This window comes from Callionymus lyra, chromosome 17 (assembly GCF_982586985.1).
Source record: "Callionymus lyra chromosome 17, fCalLyr1.hap1.1, whole genome shotgun sequence".
NCBI classification, from domain to species: Eukaryota; Metazoa; Chordata; class Actinopteri; order Syngnathiformes; family Callionymidae; genus Callionymus; species Callionymus lyra.
In genome coordinates this window covers 11,076,583-11,098,949 of record NC_141834.1, presented here as the reverse complement: position 1 = coordinate 11,098,949, position 22,367 = coordinate 11,076,583, and the positions used below count along the sequence as shown (strand labels likewise).

The 22,367-nt window shown below is 39.0% G+C and overlaps 1 protein-coding gene across 4 annotated transcripts in view; it reads left to right on the top strand.

The window, feature by feature from the left end:
- Nucleotides 1-20,728, top strand: part of gramd1a (GRAM domain containing 1A) — a 31,452-nt gene extending 10,724 nt beyond the window's left edge. For 3 of the 4 annotated variants that reach the window (XM_087812228.1, XM_087812227.1, XM_087812231.1), the window contains exons 2-19: nt 3,389-3,608; nt 4,137-4,157; nt 4,283-4,367; nt 4,751-4,854; nt 4,994-5,089; nt 5,246-5,326; nt 5,562-5,680; nt 7,089-7,383; nt 8,717-8,870; nt 9,942-10,088; nt 11,778-11,899; nt 11,991-12,133; nt 14,899-15,002; nt 15,735-15,965; nt 16,057-16,135; nt 18,456-18,563; nt 19,878-19,998; nt 20,080-20,728. In XM_087812228.1, coding sequence (XP_087668354.1) covers nt 3,389-3,608; nt 4,137-4,157; nt 4,283-4,367; nt 4,751-4,854; nt 4,994-5,089; nt 5,246-5,326; nt 5,562-5,680; nt 7,089-7,383; nt 8,717-8,870; nt 9,942-10,088; nt 11,778-11,899; nt 11,991-12,133; nt 14,899-15,002; nt 15,735-15,965; nt 16,057-16,135; nt 18,456-18,563; nt 19,878-19,998; nt 20,080-20,163 — 2,314 coding nt within the window. In that variant the 3' untranslated portion in view covers nt 20,164-20,728. Of the gene's footprint in view, nt 1-27; nt 371-3,388; nt 3,609-4,136; nt 4,158-4,282; nt 4,368-4,750; nt 4,855-4,993; nt 5,090-5,245; nt 5,327-5,561; nt 5,681-7,088; nt 7,384-8,716; nt 8,871-9,941; nt 10,089-11,777; nt 11,900-11,990; nt 12,134-14,898; nt 15,003-15,734; nt 15,966-16,056; nt 16,136-18,455; nt 18,564-19,877; nt 19,999-20,079 lie in introns of those variants that run through there. The other variant, XM_087812232.1, reaches the window with a different exon arrangement.
- Nucleotides 20,729-22,367: the final 1,639 nt, after the last annotated feature.

Sequence of the window (22,367 nt, the reverse complement as noted above, 5' to 3'; positions counted from 1 at the left end):
TCCCTCCCTCCCGTCGCTGCTCGGCTCTCAAAGGGGATTACTGATGGACGCAAGCCCCGCTAGCGTGTCTCGTAAACGACACCGGGAGCTGCAGTCCGTCCGGTACCTGGGTGCCGGCGCGGACCTCACGATCATGGGGAACTAAACACCCGGAGCGCGGGGGACGGGGGACAGTTTTTGCACCCGGAGCGCGACTCCTCGCCGCGGCATTAAAACCGCCCGCGGACCGTCTGGCTCGGTTCTTTTTTTTTTTCTTTTTTTTTTAGCCGAACACACGACGGGGGCACCGGTGCCATATTGACGCGTCGAGCAACAGCGTGTTGTTCTTCTCCTTCCCGGCTGGACCACGAACGCCTCATGATATGTTCGAGTAAGTTGATTCAAAGCGTCGATCTGTGACGTGTGAGGGGTTTGTTGTCACAATAGCCAGGATGAGGTTAGTGATGGTAGGGGAAGGGCATGGGTTCCAGGTGGAGGATCTGCTTTATTTGACGTGTTGATTTTAAATATCTTGTCTTGAATGAATAATAATACATTTATAACCTTGTCATCTAGTCTCACCGTTGGGCCTCGAACCCACCCAACCCACCCGCCCACCCACCCCGCCACCTTGGCTCAAGTTATTGAAGAATAGGCTGTTTCTGGGTCTGCTTCGTAATCCCTCTGCTGATGTTCTGGGTCAGCCTTTGCTCAGCACAACACTGAGATGAACTGCAAGGGTTTGTGTCCAGGTTGACCTCTCCGTGCTGCAGGATTGTGTGTTAAGAGTCATGCTGCTGCTGCTGCTGGCGAAAATTTAGCCCAGGGTTTGTAAACAGATGACATCACCGATTCTCATCCCCGCTGCATGTTCTTCTGGTCCTTCCCCGGACGGGTTTAGTAAAGCATCACATTGCCTGCTTTTCTATTTATAGATGGATGTCACGATATGTAACATGTTGTTGCAGTTCCATGCGGGTCACTGTGACGAAATACACATTTAGTGAAATCAGAAATAGTTTATCCAATACAATTTAACATCCCTTTCCTAATTTAAACGTATAATTAATTTAGAATATTTGACCTGAGAATATCCTTCATATTATAACATGCCATTCCCCATCTCATTATTATTATTATTATTATAATATTATGAAACATGGGCCAAATTGCGGCAGAGAAAGGGACACCATTTTTGTTCAATGTCAGATGGTTAAGGAATAAAGTTATTACATCAAATGTTAACACTTATTTAGCTTTGATGAAATAGTTAAGATGTCACATATTTATAACTTAAAATAACCCACACTTTTGGACAAAAAAAATCCTCAAATTTAAAACCACACACACAAAAAATAAATGGTCAGAGTCAAGACATTTAGAAAATGCATCTGAAAGATCCTCAGCCTGTGGTACAGTCTCCAGGAAGAAAACAAATTGGAACCAATATCCAATGTTTCTCCTAGTTATGTTTTATTTTTCAGAAATATTGTGTTCAATATGTTTTAATCAAGCAGGTTTAAAACTATTTTTCTAAAACGATCTGTTTGATTTTAAAAATAAATGCGACACCCTTCAGGGAAACTGCAAAAGCCAGTGTGACTGAAAAATGAACCACATGGCCAAAAGTAAAAGATCATCCAGTCAAGCGTACAAAATTGTTTTCACTTGACAAGTATAACCTGGAGACGACGACCCATGAGAGCGCCGCGATCCATCAGCGACTGTGATGCATCAGTGCGGAGACGGAGGTCAAACTGATGTCTATCTCCTCGCTGTCCTTGAGTTGAAGTGGGCTAAGAGAAAGCTGTCAACGCGAGATGGTTTGTTAGTGTTTCTCGTTGAAAGGCTGTGTCTTAGGTAACGTTAAAAAAAAACAGACTGTGATCTTCATTTTTTGTTTAAACAAAAATAATGTGGCCCAAGACCAATGTCATACCAGTTATCTTCTTAAGATGTTCTTAATTGATATATATATATATATATATATATATATAGTTGTAACTGGCACTGGCCAACATTACATTTTCCAAACCCTTGTTCTTTGTTGGAGAACCAAATGTCAGCGCCATTAAAAATAACTGACAGTTTTCCACTCAAAAATCTGGTACAGTTTCTGTTTTTGTTCAGATGTTTGGGGGGAAAATGTAGCATTTTCAATAGCAAGTAGTAGTTGGCATTACAGTTTGGAGGAAAACTTGTCTAATTAAGTAAAATCTTTCATACAGTGCTAAACAATTTTATTTAAGCTAGCAATTTTTATGAATTACATAGTGCATCCGCAAGAATCTGATGATACCAAACGTATCACAGTACAGGGGCAATGATATGATGTATTGTGATACTGTAGTAACAAAGATATATTTGTAGTTTTGTCAAGTACTTGACTCTGGTGTTTCAGAATTTACAGACCGAATGCCTTTTGACAAAGTCTTAACTGCTTTTATTTGTTTTAAAACCAAAATATTAACAAACGAGTCGACTGTATCCTCTTGTCCTCAGTCACACCGTGACCTAGTCGTCTTTTCATTATTTTAGCTGTGGAGGACCTTAATGACTGCTAGTTTTATTTCAAAACTCTTTGAATATTTGCATGTCAAATGTAAATAAAATACAGAATTAGTTTATTCTACACACTTCATTGAAATATAAACCATCAATGCAAAATCAATCAAGAGCTGTTGAATATCAATTCAGTATGGTGTAAAAAAAACATTGTTTTTTCACTCTTATAGAATTCTGTGTATTTTATGGTTATCTTTGCACACAAAAAGAGTATTTTGGTGACATAGCCTGATGGCCACATGCAATTACCTAGTAACTCATAGACCTAGTACCTGGTCTATAAATAGGAGGTTGTGTCGTTTGTTTGATGAGATTAAAAGTTCAAAGTTTGTTCTTCAGCAGAATGTCTGTAATTGTGGTCCAGAGTCTTTAATATCACGCTAACATGTCACATATCGGACTCGGGATTATTGATAATAATAAACTCTTCTGCCCGAGCATATTAGCAATCCTCTTATGTCCAGTGTTGTCAAGGGAGGCACGGACATCACAGGCGTTTAATCACACTATAGTTTTGAGTGTTTTGAAGCTACTTTTGACCTTCAGAGCAACCCTTATTACCAAGGTTAATTCAGTCTTATTCAAGGTTTTAATGCGGCATTCAGTCTTATGTGAGCAGGAAATTACGAAAAGTTTTACTTGGAATGAGCTCAGCCGCTGGCACCAGCCCTGGGAGATGATTTTGGTAGAATTCGGATATTAGCTTCGGCATGACGGCGACAAACAGAAAAGACTTGTGTTTTTTAAGTCGAAGATATTCGTTGAACAAATTAAAATGCGACGCCTCAAATTAAGAAAAACCACCGCTGACCTCACCTGACCCGAACCCTTTGCTTTTTTCCAGCACAGCCAGTAATTCTCCGCGCAGCACTCCCGGCAGCTCGCCCTCCCTGCGGCGCAGGGTTCTCGGGAGCAGCAGGGCCAGCGAGAGCGAGGGAGGGGGGGAGAAGAGCAGCGGAGGTGGAGGAGGCGGTTCCGATAGCCCCCTGCCCTCCATACCATCTGCCTCCTCACTCACAGCCGCGTACCCGATCGCTTCTCGACACTTCAGCCGTAATGCCAAGGTAACTGACTTCTTATCTGCGCGTCGGGTCATCGACGTGCCAGATAACGTTCGTCATCGCCGTTTTATTTTCTTTATATAAATGACCAGTGTTTCGTAATTCAAATTATACAAGTTTTTTTTCTTTCAAAACTAAACTCAATAGTTGCATGCATTTTCTATGTTGCTAGATTGAACTTTCCCTATTCTTTTCCAATTTAACAACAAGGACATGATTTCTTACTTGTCCTGACTTGTCTTTAGATCGACATCGAACGGGATGTTTTTGTCATTTCTGGTTTTAAAAACAACAAACTACGATTAAGACGTTACCATTTAGACTAACTACGTGTGTAAGTCCAAAGAACACTTGACAAATAAAGGGACCTTGCGTCATCCAGTAAATCAATCTCCTTGCAAAATATTGAGTTGTTTTTTCTTGCGTTTCACTTCGACAACAGGCAGAGGGAATTGTGTTTTTTGTTTTATTTCTTGCCTGTATCTGTCTCGTCCGCTTCCCTAATATGCTGATCGTTCTTGTGTGTTACAGAAAATGCAGAGCTGGTACAATGTAAGTAACAACTCATTAGACGCGTTACCGTTGGGTTTCTATTGTGCTGATGGAAGGTTTTGTAATATTAAAACCTTTAAAATGTGTTGTCAGCATATGTGTTTTTAATCCCCCCCCCACCTCAGGTTCTTAGTCCAACATACAAGCAGCGAAACGAAGACTTCCGTAAAATCTTTAAGAAACTTCCGGACTCGGAGCGACTTATTGTGGGTGAGTGGTGTCTTGGATGTGTTTGGCGAGTCCGTTAAAACCAGTAGTCTTTTTATCTCTGAATTGTGCACGTACTTCTCCGTCGTAAATCGGCGCTGAATTAAATATTAACTCGCCCGCTGGGTTCATACTTTCATGCACATATTTCTCCTGAAGTTGCATTTTAGTTTGAGTTAAACGATAAATCGTTAACTTTACGTAGCAATTGATTAACTTGTTCAGTGCTGGATAAACCTGTGGCATCACGCGACCGCCTTGAAACCATAAAAAAGTTAATATTCGACGATTCATTTATCATAAATCTGTGGTTAACCGTTTAGATTGAATGTGTTTCAGCTGATTCTTTCTGAGTTTATGTCATCTGACTGTTCGTGTCTCCTCAGACTACTCCTGTGCCCTTCAGAAGGATATTCTGCTCCAGGGTCGGCTTTATCTGTCGGAGAACTGGCTCTGTTTCTACAGTAACATCTTCCGCTGGGAAACCACTGTAAGCAACACACACACACACACACACCCCGGAGTCAACCCTGTAGATGAAGCTGTTGCCCGGTTTATGTCCTTCATCTCAATGTCCACTTGACTGGCACCTTGAAAAGATTCATTCGAGCGTGACCCCCTCTTGACAGATCACTATCCTGCTGAAAGACGTGACCTCAATGACCAAGGAGAAGACGGCGAAGCTCATTCCAAACGCAATCCAAATCAGCACAGACAATGAGAAGGTGAGACTCATCACAGCACAAGAGAAAACCTGTTATTTTAATAAATGTCTTCAAAGCGATTTTTACCTCAACAACTAAAGCTGCTGACTGACATTTTTTTAATCTCTTTCTTCCTTCCTATCGTTCACCCCGTCCCGCTCTTTTTCACCTTCTCAGCACTTCTTCACATCTTTCGGAGCCAGGGACCGCAGCTTCATGATGATTTTCCGCCTGTGGCAGAATGCGCTGATGGACAAGGTACGTCCCCCACCTCATGCCCCCGAGGGACGGTTTCTGTCTCGTTCCGTCTTTCATTTAAACAAACGAGCCACTGGTCGGATTTTATGTAACGCTAAATGAACACTGACAACATCAATGTACCAGTTTAACATGAAGAATAACTACTCATTGGTGTGTTTATCAGAGAGATGGTGAATATTTTAGCCTCGAAGCGATAATAAATATGTCTGATATATTTGTTTCCACCCTTCAGTCCCTCTCACCGAAGGAGTTATGGCACATTGTGCACCAGTGTTACGGCACCGAGTTGGGTCTCACCAGTGAAGACGACGACTACGTTTCCCCCACTGCCGAACATATGAACGGCCTGCTGTGAGTCTAAATCCCTGAAAAACAGACGATGGACTTTTAACTTGCTACAGACGAAATCTAATTATTGTTAGATACATTTATATGTTAAACTATACATTTTTTTGCCTTTCATTTTCTATAAATCTGTATAAATTATTCAAATTTCGGATATTTTAATTCACAAATAATTATTGGCAGTAAATATTTGAATTTAAATGGATACTTTTAAATGTATTTGCGCATCAGATGGATAAATTACACTCAAAAGACAAGACTTAATGTACATTTAAACAACCTGAAAACCGTCTCCATTGTTAAATAACTAGCTGAAGAATAAAAGAGGTCAACGGATGCAATATTAATCTGAAGACGCAGCATTTAGTGTGCAACTAGAGAATAAAAACAAATCCCTTTAGCAGATACATTGCTTCTGTATTCTTGGCTAATTTGCAAGTAAAACTCCCACTTCTGCTTCCACTTTTCAAATCCCTCTCGACAAAAAAAAAAAAAAAAAAATCACAATCCCACAAGTGCAGCTGATTTCTGGTCGCTGTCGTAGTCTGACAGGTTTACAAGCGTGTGTGTGTGTGTGTGTGTGTGTGTGTGTGTGTGTGTGTGTGTGTGTGTGTGTGTGTGTGTGTGTGTGTGTGTGTGTGTGTGTGTGTGTGTGTGTGTGTGTGTGTGTGTGTGTGTGTGTGTGTGTGTGTGTGTGTGTGTGTGTGTGTGTGTGTGTGTGTGTGTGTGTGTGTGTGTGTGGACGGGGGGAGGGAGTGAGGCGCTACAGAAGGGAGACGAGGCAAGTGTAAGAAAACGGGAAAGGGTGTATAAACTCATTCTGTTAGAATTGTTAGAGAGCGTTTGCATGTATTATCAAGTCCTGATTGTTAATTATAGAGAAGATTCAATATGACGTCGACATCTTAAATCCAACAAGAAGCATGTATTGAAATGGTTTTTGCTTCTCAAATGAGTCAACTTTTAGAAAATGGCTAAGATTCCTTGTTGATGCAACATTGATTCATCAGCAGACTTATTGACAAGTCATGTTCTGCGTGACACTTTCTCCAATTCTGCCTCTCAGAAGGAATGTGTTTATTTTCACTCCCCTTTTTATCTAGTTTTGCTGACTTTCCCCAGCTCGGCATTCTTGTGTTTACCTTTTTGTTTGACAAACAACTGAAGGTGGCAAAGTCCAATTATTGGCTGGATGTTTAGGAAAGTTACTGGAGAGGGTTGAGTTGACGCTGCTTCTGCTCGCTACAGCCTGATGCTACTTTCATCAAAAATAGAAGAGGCGAGTATTTTTAGCGAGAGCCGAGCGGGAAGACACCTCTGTGTCTGGAAACGTCTACACATTAGTTCAAAGATTCTGTTCCATCAAATCCGCCGCTAAGTTTATCTCATCTTTCCTTTCTCTTCCGTCATGCAGGCCCGGAGACGAGTCCGTGTCGGTCACAGATCTGCTGGACCTCAGTTCTGTGTCGATACCCTCCACGGGCAGCTCCTCGCCGGCTCCAATCCCCTTCAGTCAGACCACCAGCATGGCGGGCTCGTCGCCACCGTACACCTCCTCCTCCTCCTGCCTGCCTATAGAGATGCCTTCCTCGTCCGGTCGCCGAGCGAGCTCCGAGCCCCTCGATCCCAGCCCGCCCAACTTCCACAGCTCGCTCCAGACCTCCGCCTCCACCAACACGTCTGCTCCGGCTTCTGCGTCGGCTTCCTTTGTAAGTGACTTGTGTTTGTTTGTTGAAATATGTTATAAAATGCATTGCAATTGGTTATAGAATGTTGCCGATTACATTTTTTTTTTTAAGGATCCTTACGGGAGTTTTTGGTTCATGTTATTTTCCTTTTACTGCTTCATCAGTTCTGCAGTTCTTAAAAGGAAAACAGCCTTATGTTCTATTATATTCTTCAGTTTTACTAAATTATATTTATATTTTTACCTTAAGATGTTTTTATTTGTCCAGGCTTTTCCTTGATTTTCTGGAACTCCTGTTGTGTTATCAATGTTCTTGCCCTTTAAAGTATATACTTTATTGAGTATTGTTTTGATTGTTTAAGCGCTTTGTGACCCTGGTCTGGAAAAGCGCTATACAAATAAAAATTACTTACTTACTTATTTGATGTATCTTTTTTTTTTTTTACATCAAATAAAAAGGGAATTGCAATGAGTTGAATTTAAATGTTATTCTAAGGATGTTTCCATGGTCTTTACTCACACTGTTTAGTTTCATTATTGTTATTTGTTATTTAGATTTTACTCCTTCATCTTTTTTCCTAAACATACAGAAGTTGATTGACAACTTTGGGAAAATTATCCATAGGTATGAGTGTGTGTGTGTGAACAGTTGTCTGTCTTTGTTTGCCCTGCGACAGACTGGCGTCCTGTCCAGGGTGTCCCCTTCCTCTCGCCCAATGAAACTGGGATAGGCTCCAGTCTCCCCGCGACCCCCACAAGGGATAAAGCGGTAGAAAATGAATGAAAACATAATTATTTTCTCTATAGATGTTGAGTAAGTTATACTGAATTATAATTATAATAATACACTGATGTAACATTTTTAGTTTTAAAGTAAATTGCATTGAGACAACGTTTTTAAGAATAGACCTTTTTTTTAATATAAAATAAAACCTTTTCGAAAAGATATAGGTTTAATATATTTATCTTGAAGAACACAATTATTTGTAATACAAATAATTCAAACAAGAATTTCCGTAGCGCTGTAATTCTGTCAAGACCCGATTGAGTAACATAAAAAAAAAGAACATTTTGTCTCTAGTCGGTGTCCTTCTGTAGAACAGCTGCGATTAGATTTCCTTCCCCTCCAGTCCTCCTCTTGATCCCGGCAGATCAAGCCAGAGCCATGCATAGAGAGCAGTGTTGACTCTGAGTCAGTTTCACATTCATCGCAGGGCTTCACTGGTATGTCTGCTCCGTGTCGACGCGAGGTCAAGCCCGGGCTGAGGCCTCCTTCCTCTTAAGTCATATGACCGGTGAGGCGATACCCCTTCAACACTCGCTGAGCGCTTCTCTCTGTTTTCCATTGCTCTCAGAATCTGGATGAAGGGGGAGACAGCCTCTCGGAGGCAGCCAATCACATGTTGCCGCCGCCGGCCACCAGCCTGGGGAACCTCTCCTCGCTGGACATCACGAATGATGAGGAACTTCCAACTGACCCCAGCAACTCTTCCGACACACAGGAAGAAAGTGAGTGAATGTCAACACAGTCAGGAAATGTAACCCAGTTTTCCGTCTTCCTTTTTTGAACAGGTTTTTTTGTTAAAAGGACAATTTAATTCCTAGAATTTGGGAAGCAAATAAAATAAATTCAAGTAGGCAATTATGTATTTTAATTTGTTTTAATCTTATTTTAATCAGTTTAAGTGATTTGTATTTTAAAAAGGAAATACACTTAACACGCACATGATGCACATACAGTTTTTAACCACAGTCAACCAGTTTTGTTTCCGAATTAAAATAATTTTCTATTCTAATGAAGTAATTTAAAATGTAATCAAATAATTTTAAAATATAATTAAACTATTGTATTCTGTAATCTTACATTTTTAAACTAAAATTTTAAAAACAATACTGTAGTCAAGCAATGTTCTCCTGTAATCAAACAATATTCGACAGTAATAAAAAAATCTTCTGTAATCAAACAATTTTCCACCAAAATTAACAAACTAAATCTTCAGTAACCAAACCATTTTCACAGGTAATTAAACATCTTTTTAAATCAAATAATTTTCATCTCTTATCAAATAATTTTCAAGTGTTATCAAAACATTTTTCTCCTCATAACACAAGATGTTTTTTGAGATTAAAAAGCAGCCGAGAGAGGAAAAGTTATTTCATTTGAGTTATTATACCTAATATTTTTTGCTTTATTTAAACTTTTGTATTTTACTGAAATTAATATTTAATTCCTTTAAATTATATTAATTTTAATTATTTTCTTTTAACGTTTCGTAATGTTTTATCTACGTTGTTTGGTTATATATGTGTATCATATCAACATTTCGCATTTGATTACGTAATAAACATTTGATGTGTCATCTTCACTTTATGTGTGTTATGTGATCATTTATGAGTGTCATGTGAGCAGAGTGTGTGTTCATGTTATAACTAATTTGTTGTATAAACCTGCCTCTGGCACTTTACATGGATATTTAATTTAATTGATTCTTGAACCATTTTTTTGATTGTAAAACGGAATCGTTGCGTGAAATAATTAAAGCTGGACCTGTTTTTTGGTTTTTTTTCCTCTCTCTACAGGTGAAGTCGAGGCTTTCTGCACCGACCTAAGCGGGCGAGTGCACATCAACAAGGTGCTCCGCATGAGCGTGGACAAGCTGCACGACCTGCTGTTCTCGTCAGACACGCACTTCATCCAGCACCTGTTCTCGCAGCGACACTTCACTGGTGCGTACGGCAAACAACACTCGCTTCTTGAGTCTCCATGCTATTCAGAAAGATGCAGAAACAACTTGTCAACGGGGTGGACGACGACAAAAGCTTCTTCTTCAGTACTTACTATCTTTGTTTATCTCGCTCATTTACTCACATTGTCTCGGGATGTTTGGCCAACGATTAAACCCTCTGTTAGTTGTTTGACTTCCTGGTCATCGTCGCTGAAACAAAAGGCAAACGTTTATTTATGGACAAGTTATCTTTCGTCTTTAATTCTAGAGTTTTAAAGGTAAAGATGAAGGATAACATTTAAAAAAAGTGTCAAATGTATGTCAATTATAAGTTGCACAAGTACGTTTTATTATTTAAATACTACTTAATACTAAGACAGTTGTGAGAAGTTTTATTATACCGATGATGTGTTTTCGCAATAGTACTCCTTATTACTACTAACATAACAGAGGAATAGTAAGTAAGAAAAATGATAACCAATGGTAGATGAAGACGATGGTGGCGCAGTGGTTGCCGTGACCTTTCTCTGTGGAGTTTGTATGTTCTCCCTGTGTTGTGTGGGTTTAAAAAAAACTAAAAAAAAAAACGTTTTTGGTCAAACATTTGTTTTTGAGAACTTGCATCTTGAAGATGATGAGAGAAATTGGCACGAAATGACTTGTACATTTTTTTTGCACCGTAATAAAAGGAAAGAAAAACTTCAGACTTTAGACTTTATTTTATTGTCATTGCAAAGAAAACACAGCAGTGAAACTGGCAATGAAATTTCGTTGCTTGGCAACCGTTAAAAACACAGCAGAATGAACGTATATATAAAAAGTATAAATATAAAAGTTAAAAATAGTGCCATATAGTATAAACAGAATAAATAAATAACATGAATATTACATATAATAATTAATGTATATAAAGTATAAATACAAATAAATTAACAATAGTAAGTAAGTCATTTGTATTTATATAGCGCTTTTCCAGACCAGGGTCACGAAGCGCTTAAACAATCAAAACAAGTATATACTTTAAAGGTCAAGATAATACTAAAACAACACAGGAGTTCCAGAAAATAAAGGAAAAGTGCTAATATGTTATGTTAAAAATGGACCTGGATCAGCTCAAGCATATTCCCTTGATCACTATTTTTGTGTGTTATTTGATATTAAGAAATATAAGAAATGCCAAAAGACGTTTTTGTAGGTTAAATGAAATGACGCTAGTAGAAAAGTTTACTACATTTATGCTTTAGTACCATGACTTGGCTGCTACCCAGTTAGCAAGTTAGCTTGTCTTGTGTTTCCAGATGTGAGTAACATTGGAGGCGATGTATTCAGTAGCACGTCTCAGCGTGACTTTCTTTCGTGATGGATTCACTTTTTTATACGGCACAGTCGCCGATGGATATGTATTTTAGACACACTGCACTTGTGTAGTCGGTTTAGCCAAAGGCTTTTTCCCTGTCTGGCCCAGGACGCTCGGGAACACAGTGTCCCTCTAATTGAAGCCTTTTCTTTTTCATGAAGGAGTGTGGAATGACCTCATTTTCTCTCTCTCTCTCTCGCCCTCTCTTTCTGCTCCCCGCGGATCTTATGCTCACTCTCGCCGTTCATCGATTCATCACGGACATGTTCTTTTCTGCTTTGCTTTTTTTTTCACATAAACTCCCGAGATTCACGTTCACGATTCGTCCCGTAGATCTGTCGGTGGGTGAGTGGCAGCAGGACAGCAGCGCCGGGAATACCAGCCGGGTGCTCAGCTACACCATCGCACTCAACAACCCCCTCGGCCCCAAAACTGCCCCCGTGGTGGAGACGCAGGTCAGTGTTTTTTTTTATATTCTAGAAGAAATGTTTAAATATTGACTTGGATTCAAGTTTTTTTTTGATTTGACGTTTTCCTTCTTGCCAGACGCTGCACAAAAGCAGCGCCCACGGTGAATGTTTCGTGGTGGACTCGGAGGTCATCACCTCAGGCATTCCTTACCAGGACTACTTCTACACCGTCCACAGATACTGCCTCACCTCCATCAGCAAGCACAAGAGCCGCCTCAGGTAAGGCCAAATCTCCTGAGATCCAATGTATGTTAGCTTCAGAATCAGAAACTTATTGCCAGTGTTGTAAACGCGTAACGGTGCCTTAATAATATAAAATGTACTTTTTGATCATTAAATTCAGTCATTTTTATATTGAACCCTTGATTTTTTAATAATTTAATTACATATTTATATTGTATTTGTAGCCTTTTGATTTCCGTATAAAAATGTGTGTATAATGGTGACCCCAGACAATACAAGGGGAGTACTGCAGCTTTGGAACGACCTTCCTCTCTCTTTGCGTTTGATGGATCTACTGAGTCCTTCAAGAAACATCTTAAGATGTTTTTATTTGTTCAGGCTTTTACTTGATTTTTCTGGAACTCCTGTTGTTTTATCAGTTTTATCTTGCCTTTAAAAGTATATACTTTATTGAATATTGTTTTGATTGTTTAAGCGCTTTGTGACCCTGGTCTGGAAAAGCGCTATATAATTAAAATGACTTACCTACTTACTTACTTACTTGATCAAACTTTCAGCCAATCATGCGACAAGCTCTGTAGTCTGGGGCCTCTTATTAAACCAAACATTTTTTAATTTTTAATTTAAAAGCCTAAGGATTCAAAAATATTGAGAAAATGTATTTTGGAATTTGAATATCAAACTCTGTAAAATAAATATATCATTGATTTAGAAAACGTCATTCTTTTTGATTCAATTACTATAAAATTAGCAAATGAAACATTTAACTTCAGAAAGTATTGAATTAAATGATTTAAAATCATTCAAGGCTTAAAAATCACAACATTTTTGATAAATTGTTGCTGTAGTACTGAGCGGTTGTTTTTGTTTTCTGCACAGATACAGCCTAGGGCTTGAATTCATTTGAAATGCACGCATGCAGGTGCACTTCCTCAAGACACGTGCGCTGAGACCCGCACATGTTTGATACACACCACAAAAAAATCTCTGCCAGAGAGCTACACACTTGCATGCATCCACAGTTTTATCATGGTAGCTGCTATATTTAAGCTAACTTTATCTAACTTCAAAATTGAGTGTAATCAGATCATTATTTTATTTTGAAGCTGGAAAAAAACCCTTGTGTGTATATATATATTGTGTTACAAGTGCAACTCAAAAGTGTCAGAGTGTATTTATTTGGCCCTTGTAAGGTCAACAGTAAACCATAAAACTGATCATGAATAAATGTTTCTATTTTTTTTCTAGATCATATATAAATATAACGCCGCAAACTAATAAAGTTTCCGTTATTATTATATTTGAAGGTATATTGTTTATTATGATTTTGGTAGTTTACATTTTTACAAGTATGAAATAATATATTATGAAATAAGATTTGGCACATCTTTCTTAATGGACAACAAAATATTTAATTCTTTAATTTACAAAAATATACATTTTGTCATTAAAAAAAAAACGCTATTCTATTCTTCCCCATCATATAAAGACTCTCTTTCTTTTTCGTATTCATTGCGGCCCCTCACCGAACTCACAGTTGAATAATGTAGTTTCCCGCTCCTTGAACTAGGGCTCCACGATATATCGAAAAAATATTGATATCGTGATGCCAATGTGTGTCAAGTTCTGTAAAGTGGTCAATTTGTACTTCTATGTCTCGTTGTCGTTTACGTCTCCGTCTGTCTGTGAACTGTGGGGCGCAGCTTGCTAGGCTCGGTTGCTATGGCGACTGGTGCGCTGACTTGGCACGGCTCAGTATATACACGGAAGTAAGACTAATTTATAGGCGCTTTGCTTAATCGACATATTGAAACTATTTTCATCTCGTATCAGTTGTTTTCTTATAAGATCGTGGAACTTTCAAACAAGATTAAACTTGTCCCTCTTCCCTGTATGCTAATGAGCTAAGTTGTTAGCGTCAGGTCATTTATAAGCTGTTATGTGTGCGAAACAAGGAGGTGGATTTATTATTGATTTGTTGATATCGTGATGCGCCGGCAGCTCCTCTCTGATGTCGCTCAATTCCGCAGGAAAGCGATGCAAGTCCCGCGGAACTGAGCGTTAATGATATTTTCTCTGATCATGAAAGGTAGAAATCGCATTGTTTTCCTGATCGAATTCCCGGATCTCCCCTACATTCTTGCGGCTATGCTTGCACGTGGCTACACAAAATAGCGCATTAATATCGATATCGCAATTCAAGACACCAATATCAAATATGGCACTTATTTCTAATGGTGTGCAGCCCTACCATGAACTTATGTCATGAAAACATGTCCATAATAAAAGGTCATTTGTTTCCTTTAACTTAAAGAAGTTAATCAATTTCTCATCCAACTCAAGACCTTCTGGTTGCTATTCAATTCTGATGCTAGATGCCTTTTTTTGTGTAATTTCTCTCCAAAGGCTGAACTGTTCTCTCTTTGATAATCTTTTTTTCACCCCTTAACCCTTCTGTGGTCTCTGGGTCAAGGTGAATGATCTCCAATACTGTATATGTATCCCTGTAAGCCAGGGAGGTCGTTAACCTTGACCCAGAGACAGCACAAGGGATACCAAAAACACATTTGTTTTCGGGTATGGGGTCGCCTTGACCCTGAGGTAAAACAAGGTTTAAGAGAACGGTTGAATATCACAAAGATTCTCAACCATTATTATGAAAAGACATTACATCAGCTTGCTATTTAATGTAATGCTCATATTCACCCTCCACTTCTTTCTGCTAAGGATTATTTAGTTTCAGACGTACTGCTTCAATAATCAGCGTTTCCCTGAGATCTCTTTGGTTTTCGCCTCCCCAGAGTTTCCTCCGACATCTGCTACAGGAAGCAGCCGTGGAGTTTGGTGAAAGCCCTGATCGAAAAGAACACCTGGAGCGGCATCGAGGAGTACTACAGGCACATGGGTGAGTCACATGATCAGCTGCCGGTCCGACTCGTTTCCATGAGGCCGCGGCCCGGAGTAATAATAGAAACCGATACAGGTTTGGTGTGTGTGTTGAACCTTTTACCCTGTTTGATCTTTAGAGTCCTGTCAGGCCCGTGAGGTGGTTTAATTGCTTGTTTATTGCCTGTGTTACGGTTTGAAACCCCCCTGCCCCCCGTTCTTAATAAAACTTTATATTATATATTTTATATTCTCTATTTTAAGGGCGTGAAATTATTAATAATTCCGACAAGAAGCCGGAAAGTGGACATAAGTTCCATTCATTAACTTGGCAAGCCTCTCTGTAACAGCTCCCACAATGCTCTGCTGCATCATGGGAGTTCACGGTTTGGTTTGTGCCATGAGTAAGGTGGGTGCGGTAATGAGTGCCTCCCACTGAGTTCTGTGGCTTTGTTGTATTTTATCTGCTGTTCTATTAAATCACCTGTTTGTAGCGTGATAAACAATGACAAGTAGCTTATTCGTTCCTGACTTTGGATCCATACAATATATTCAAATACTGTATGTAGTACCGTGTGCAAAAATAAATCGACATGGCGAGAGCAAATTACAAATGTTTAAAATTGTGTGATGCAATTATGCCACATATTTTGGCGATATTGACATTTGTGTAGATTATATCGCCATAAACTATCATGAAAAGGACATTTTCCATGGAAGTATAAATGATTTTTATTTCCTCGTTCTGTAGAGAGCGAGGTCTGCAAGCTGGAGACGCTGCTGCAGTCCGAGGTTTCCGTGGTAACCACGGGTGAAGCCGTGGGCGCCGACGCTGCCAAAACCCCGCCTTCCCTCCGCCGACGCAAACGCACATGCTCCCGGCGGCAGGGCGAGCGCGAGAGGGAGAGGGACGTCGGCGGGCTCGGAGCCGGAGACCGGGGCGACCGAGGAGTCGGCGAGGACCGGGACCGAAGAGAAGCCAGTGAGTCGAGCCGTCGCTGCGTTGGAACGAGTTCATGGATCGTTGTCTTTCGTTCGCCCACTTATTCGTTGATTCTTTCTTTTTTCCGAAGGTGCAATGAAGCTTGGAGACGCTTCCCGTGTTGCAGGACAGAGCAGCATCTCCACCATCCTACTCATCGTCAGCTTCATGTAAGTTTACTTTAACGATTATAGCTTCACTTTTCCCGCTTTCACTGCATTCATAATACTTTTAATTGAGCATGTAAATTAATCTTTAATACACAGTATTAGTCAAGATGCACTGTATTTGATTATTTAAAAAAAAAAAAGTCTTAAACATTATTTTATTTGAGTATTCATTGTTGTTTTGATTGATTGGAGATTTTCCGAATTTAGATTTTAATCATTACAATGAACTAGCGCTGTTAGCTAGCTAACTGAAAAATTAAACGATTTAGTTTAAAATGCCATATACTTTACATTGTAATAAAATAAAACATACTTTTTCTATTGATGTGTTGTGGCGTGAAGCTACTGCTGAACTTTCAAGGTAAATAAAAAAGCTTAAACATTCTGTAGCAACTGGTCCGTTTAATGTAAAAAAAAAAACTTCAATACAATATATCATTATTGTCGAGTACTTGACTCTGGTGTTGCAGAATTTACAGACCACGTGACTCTTGACAAAGTCATAACTGTTTTCACTTGTTTTGAAACCTAAATATGTCCAAACATCATCTTTAAAAGCTGCTGGAGTCGACTGTATCCTCTCGTCCTCAGTCATCGCTATATAGGATTTCACTGTTCCTTGAGCTGTGTAGGACACTTGTTTAATTACAACAACAAAAAACACGTTGCGAATACTTGCATGGTAATTGTTAATGAAGACGTCGTATTCTTTTATTCTACACTCAATTAATTGGAAATATAAACCACAAAATAATCAGAAATTAAATGTGGTTTGATAGCCAAAAAAGTATTATTATTAAGTTTTGATAAGAATAGATCAATACATTGCTGTTGAATATCAATTTGGTAACGTGGGAAAAATATATTTGGATATTTAAGTGTAGCACTGTTTCCTTCAAGCCTTACTAGAAACATAGATTTAAAGTCAGCAGCTTGTCTCGTTCTCTGACGAATGATTAACTGCACACGCTGTCCAGGCCTGAATGAAGCTCTCAGTGCCTCGTGATGGACAAACACCGGAGGTCATGGGTCAGAGCCATTTGATAAAGACTATTGATCATTGTGATAAAAAAAACAAATATTAGCATCAGTTTTCTCACACCGACATCAAATCGTAGGCTCGTTCGCAGCGTAAGAATAATGTTTGGAAGGCGATGTTAGAACTCACACCAGCTCTTGAAGCACAGTGACGTGTGGACGTTTATCATCTACAACATCTTTTTAAATTATTATTGCTTATTTTATTACGACCCCAAAGGGAGAAATGAAAAACCAAAGTGATGATCTTTGGTCGCTCAATGTGATGCTAATGCTACGTTGCTAACAGGAAAGGTTGAACTATTAAATGAAGTTTGGTTAAATTACAACTATTATTGTAACTTGAGCAGAAAACAAAGTTGTCAGGTTTAGTAGTTCATTGATTATGTTTTCAACATTTGTCTGGTCCTTGTTAATTGTATTTTATTATTCTTTTGTTATGGGAATGTTCCAAAATATACAGTATATTTGAGTTACAATTATATACTATTCAAAACATTTTTTTTTTTTTTTATAGGATTCATGTTTAATATATTATTATATTTTAATGTCTACTTGGTTTACAAGGAAAGTAAAAAATACACCTGATGTGTTGAACTCAATCACAGATTGACTGAATTCACATTTATTTAGATTTCAGCATTTTTGTCAACTCTTGTAGTACATTATGGGATTGATTTATGGGTGTAACCAATGATCGATTACCTCTCGCTTTCATTATTTAATCTCATTTTGTGTTCATTTCTGATGCCGACTCGGTTGTGTGTCTCCCTCACTATTTCTAAACTGTTGTGCGTTTGTTGTTGCCGAAGTTGCCTCACGCTGCCTCTCTTGCCATCTCTCTCTCTCTTTCTCTTTTCTCTCTGCAAATCTTGTTGTGCGTAGGATCTGTATCAGGTACCGTATGAGAGGAGTTTTCACTTTCTAGCTGCTGTAGTGGAAACACGTGTGAAGGAAAAATCCACTCGGTTCACTTCACTCTCTGAACTTCCCTTTTACTTTTCACTGTGATTCACCAGGCATGCTTCACACTCGCATTAACCCCGCCCCCTTTTCGCCGACGATAGTGCCGTGTGCAAAACTTAATCACTGGTGGATTTCTCCTTCATTTCGGTGAAGTGAAAATAAGGTTCACGCCCCACCAAATACCTTTTGTTGCTTTTTTTTTTTCCCCCTCTTCCTTTGCTGGTGTGTCGTCGTTTCTCTTTCCTCCGCAGTGTAAAAATGTCCAAACGTCCCCACAGATTGATTTGACAAAACCTCTCGTTTCTCCCCCCGTCAGCCTGGTGGTCCTGGTGGCTCTGAACATGCTGCTGTTCTACAAGCTGTACGCTCTGGAAAGAGCGGCGCACACACTGGAGACGTGGCACTCGTATTCCGTGAATGACAGGTGAACACTGCTGCCTTCTGATCGATACACAGGCGTGTGTGCGTGTGCGTGTGCGTGTGTGTGTGTTTACGGAACTGTACTCCGGGTCAACCGCACTAGTCGTGGAAGTGAAGGCCATTTATATTTCCCATGAGGCCTCATACTTCCTGTGTCTGTTGTGAGAGGAGGAACGAAGAAAACAAGACCTTATATGAATGGAAAATGTGGAGGGAAAAAAAAACACCAATGAAAGACAATAATTGTTTTATAGTTTAGATTTATTTTCAATTCATACAAAAAAAGAAAAGTAAATGCTTTATTACTACAAATGTACATATTGTGTAAGATGACTTAAAAAATATATTCTCAATTTATTTTGAGAAAAAAAATACAAAATTAGAAAACGTAACATAACCTAGTTATAGTCAGAGTTGAACTGGTTAATAATAAAATCGACATGGTCAAGTGAGTGATTTGAGGCCGTCTGTGTTATATTCATGCAGGCAAAGGGCCACATTTGGCCCACGGGCCACCCAAGACGAATTACAAAAAGCAGTTTTATGGTTAAGTCGGATTCTGTGGACGTCAACAGTTTCCTGTCCATCATTCAAAACCACTAGGAGATGTTTTAAAACTTTAAATACTGGAAAAGAACATGACTCCGATGGATCATAACAATACATATAACATTATAATTCCCACAATCCTTTGCTTCAGTCACATTTGAGCAGGTTTGTTTCTTGATTATTCGATTAAAAAACTTCAACAATTTTAACTTGAAACCATTTTCACTTTAGTCAAATTCCATATTTACCTGAAACTAAAATTATTTTCATTTCCATCATAACTTTTCTCACTTCAATAGAAAAGTGACTTCAAAACTATTTTCACTTTTTTTAAAAAGCTTTCAAACTAGTTTCACCTTCAACAAAAAATATTTTCACTTCAATAAAAAAAAACATTTTCACTCCAATAAGAAAACCACAAAAATTCCCTTCAAATTCATAACTTCACTTTAAAAAATCTCTTGAAAATACACAAAGGACTTCACTTTCATCAAAAACTATTTTCACTTCAATGAAATAAATCCACAAACACAAAATGATTACTATTATTAAAGAACACGGTTTTCAATAAGAAAGAGGTGAACATCCTTTCTTTTGTTATTGAATTTGTTCTTGGATTGAAGCAAATTTTAAATGGCGTAATAAGGAAACATCTACCTCCTTAGATTGTCTCTTTAAGATAAACTTTGTTTGTTATAGTATCGGTGAGTTCCACCACTAGGTGGCACAATCCAGATCCTGAGTTAAAAAGCTTGTTCTCCCTCCTCAGTCCTCTCCCTCAGACGGCTGGAGAATGGGCTCAGGTCCTGCAGCTGCAGAGGCAGTTCCACCAGGCGCAGCTGAGCAAGTGGCAGCAGATCCTGCAGTCGTCCGTCACTCTTCTGGACCAGGTCTGTCCTTTTAACAAAAAAAACCTCTTCAATGAACCGAAGGCAGTTTTTAAAAACCTGCTTCATGTCTTCCGCCTCAAGATGAAGCAGTCGCTGGAGAAGCTCCACCAGGGCATCGTGGTCCCGGAGGTGCAGCAGGATCCCGACAAACTGACAGAACCCTGAACCTCTGAAAGCCTGTGACCCCCCCTCGACTGACCACCACTCTCCTCGCCCCCCTTGCACGCCGGGAGAGTGGCAACCCCCCGGGACGCCGGCCAGTTGGGATCTTTGAAAAAAAAAACTTTTGTAACTCCAGAAAGGGGGGGCGCGTGAGAGAGACCGCCCCCCACTAAACCAACTTGCCTGACTGACTTGAATGGCGATGTCGCCCCCCTCCCACCTCCACCCCCTAAAAAAAGTCCTCAGTCTTGGCTCCTGAACTGACTGAAAGCTGCCAGCAATAAGTGACGTACAGCTGCGAGACACCTGTACGTGGAGAGCGAGGCCACTGGTGGGTCTTTCGCTTCCACAAGACATTTAAAAAGAAAATCCTTGAATAATTTCAGAGTCCGACATTTCACGACTATCAACCTCCGAGCATTTCACTCTGGAAGTAGAAGCGCCTCCACCCTTTGCATACCCTGCCGTCTCGTGAAGAACTTTGCAGCGCAGAACAAAAAAAAAAATGACAACAAGCAAATCCTGACGCAAAAAAGGGAAAACTCGGCATTCCAACTCAACGTAGAACCACTGGGAACATTTTAAACACTCGCTGATTTTTTAGCAGAAACGTCGCCATCCTCCGAGAATGAAAAAAAACCCTCCTGGCGAGATAAGATTTCTCCATAGTTCAGATATTCCGAGCTGAACTGCTTCAGGAAAATACGGAGGGTTTTTTTTTATTTTATCTTCTCGGAGAGAAAAAGCGGCGCTCAAGATCCTCTTTGTGTATTTTATGACGTTGGATTTGCGCCGTCGCAGTATTTATTATAACCAATGATTCGTCTCGTCCTGCTCGGGTCACTCCAGTGCTCTGATTGGCTGAAGCGACGCGGACCAACGGGAGCGAGGCCACGGCAATAACCACAGTAGTGATCTAGTACTTTTTTGAATGTTCGAAACAAAGTAGTATATAATATTAATAAATCCTGTGTGTGTGTGTGAATGTAGAGAACATATTTTGGCGCGTGCGTGTGTGTCCATGCTCACTTTGTTACAATTTTTGTTCGTGATTTCAGCTTGTATCAAGAATCAGACCTCAAATCAGAAAAGTAAAAAATAAATAAAACAGGCCTGATGTGTAAAGAATAATAAATAAATAAAAAAAGGACCAACCAGAAGATCATGGGCCAAGTGAAGATAAAAGGGAATTATTTTTCAGTATTGCTTTGTGTTTGTTACTTTTTATTTTTCTATTGTTAGATAATTCTCTCATCGCATCCACTCCTGATTTCTGATGTTGTTTTCTTCACATCTCCTCGTCTTGCTCTTCATCATTCTCTCTCTCTCTCCTCTTCCTCCGTCTTTCTTTTTACTTGTTTTGCTTCGGAGGGGAAAACTACAAAGGCACGCGAGCCCTGCTGTGCAAGGCTCGCCGTGGACCACGATGGGCGTATTATTTATTAAAATCAGGGGAGAGACTGAGCTAGACCGATGATGATGATGATGATGAAGAGGAGGAGGGAGGACGTACTGTAAACGTGTGATTGTAAACCATGTCATGAGAGAAATGAAAAGTTCCTAAAACCAAAAACGACTCTTCTCATTTATTTTTTTTAAATTGAACTTAAATTCACCTCCTGTTTTTTTTTATTTTTATGGAATTAACCAGAATCTTTTATTACTACTACTTTATTACTACTTTTAAATACTTTTATTGACAGTGTTACATAATGTTATTAGGAAATTAATAAAATATTAAAAGTAAATAAGACAACAGACATATAATAATTAATAAAATAAAATGCATAAATATAAATAATTAACACGAAACGAAATCTTACTCGGCATTTATATATATATATATATAAACAACATAAACAATAAATAAATAAACAATTTTGAAGGAGGGGTCAATAAAGTTCTACCTATATATATATATATATATTTATATATATATATATATATAGACTTTTATTTTCCTAATTCGTTAACCTTTATTAAGCAAAAACTAAAGAAAAACGTTTTTTTTTTTAAATAAAATTCTGCTGCATTCAAACACCACGATCAAACGATATTGAAACTTAAAAAAAGCTTCGCCTCATTTTTTTTAAATGGTAGAGAAAGAATTACAATCTAAATTGATGTATGTAAAAAAAAATACCAGTATCACCCTTGTTTATAAAAGAAAAACTGTATTTTTTCAGTATAAAGGATTTCAGCGCACC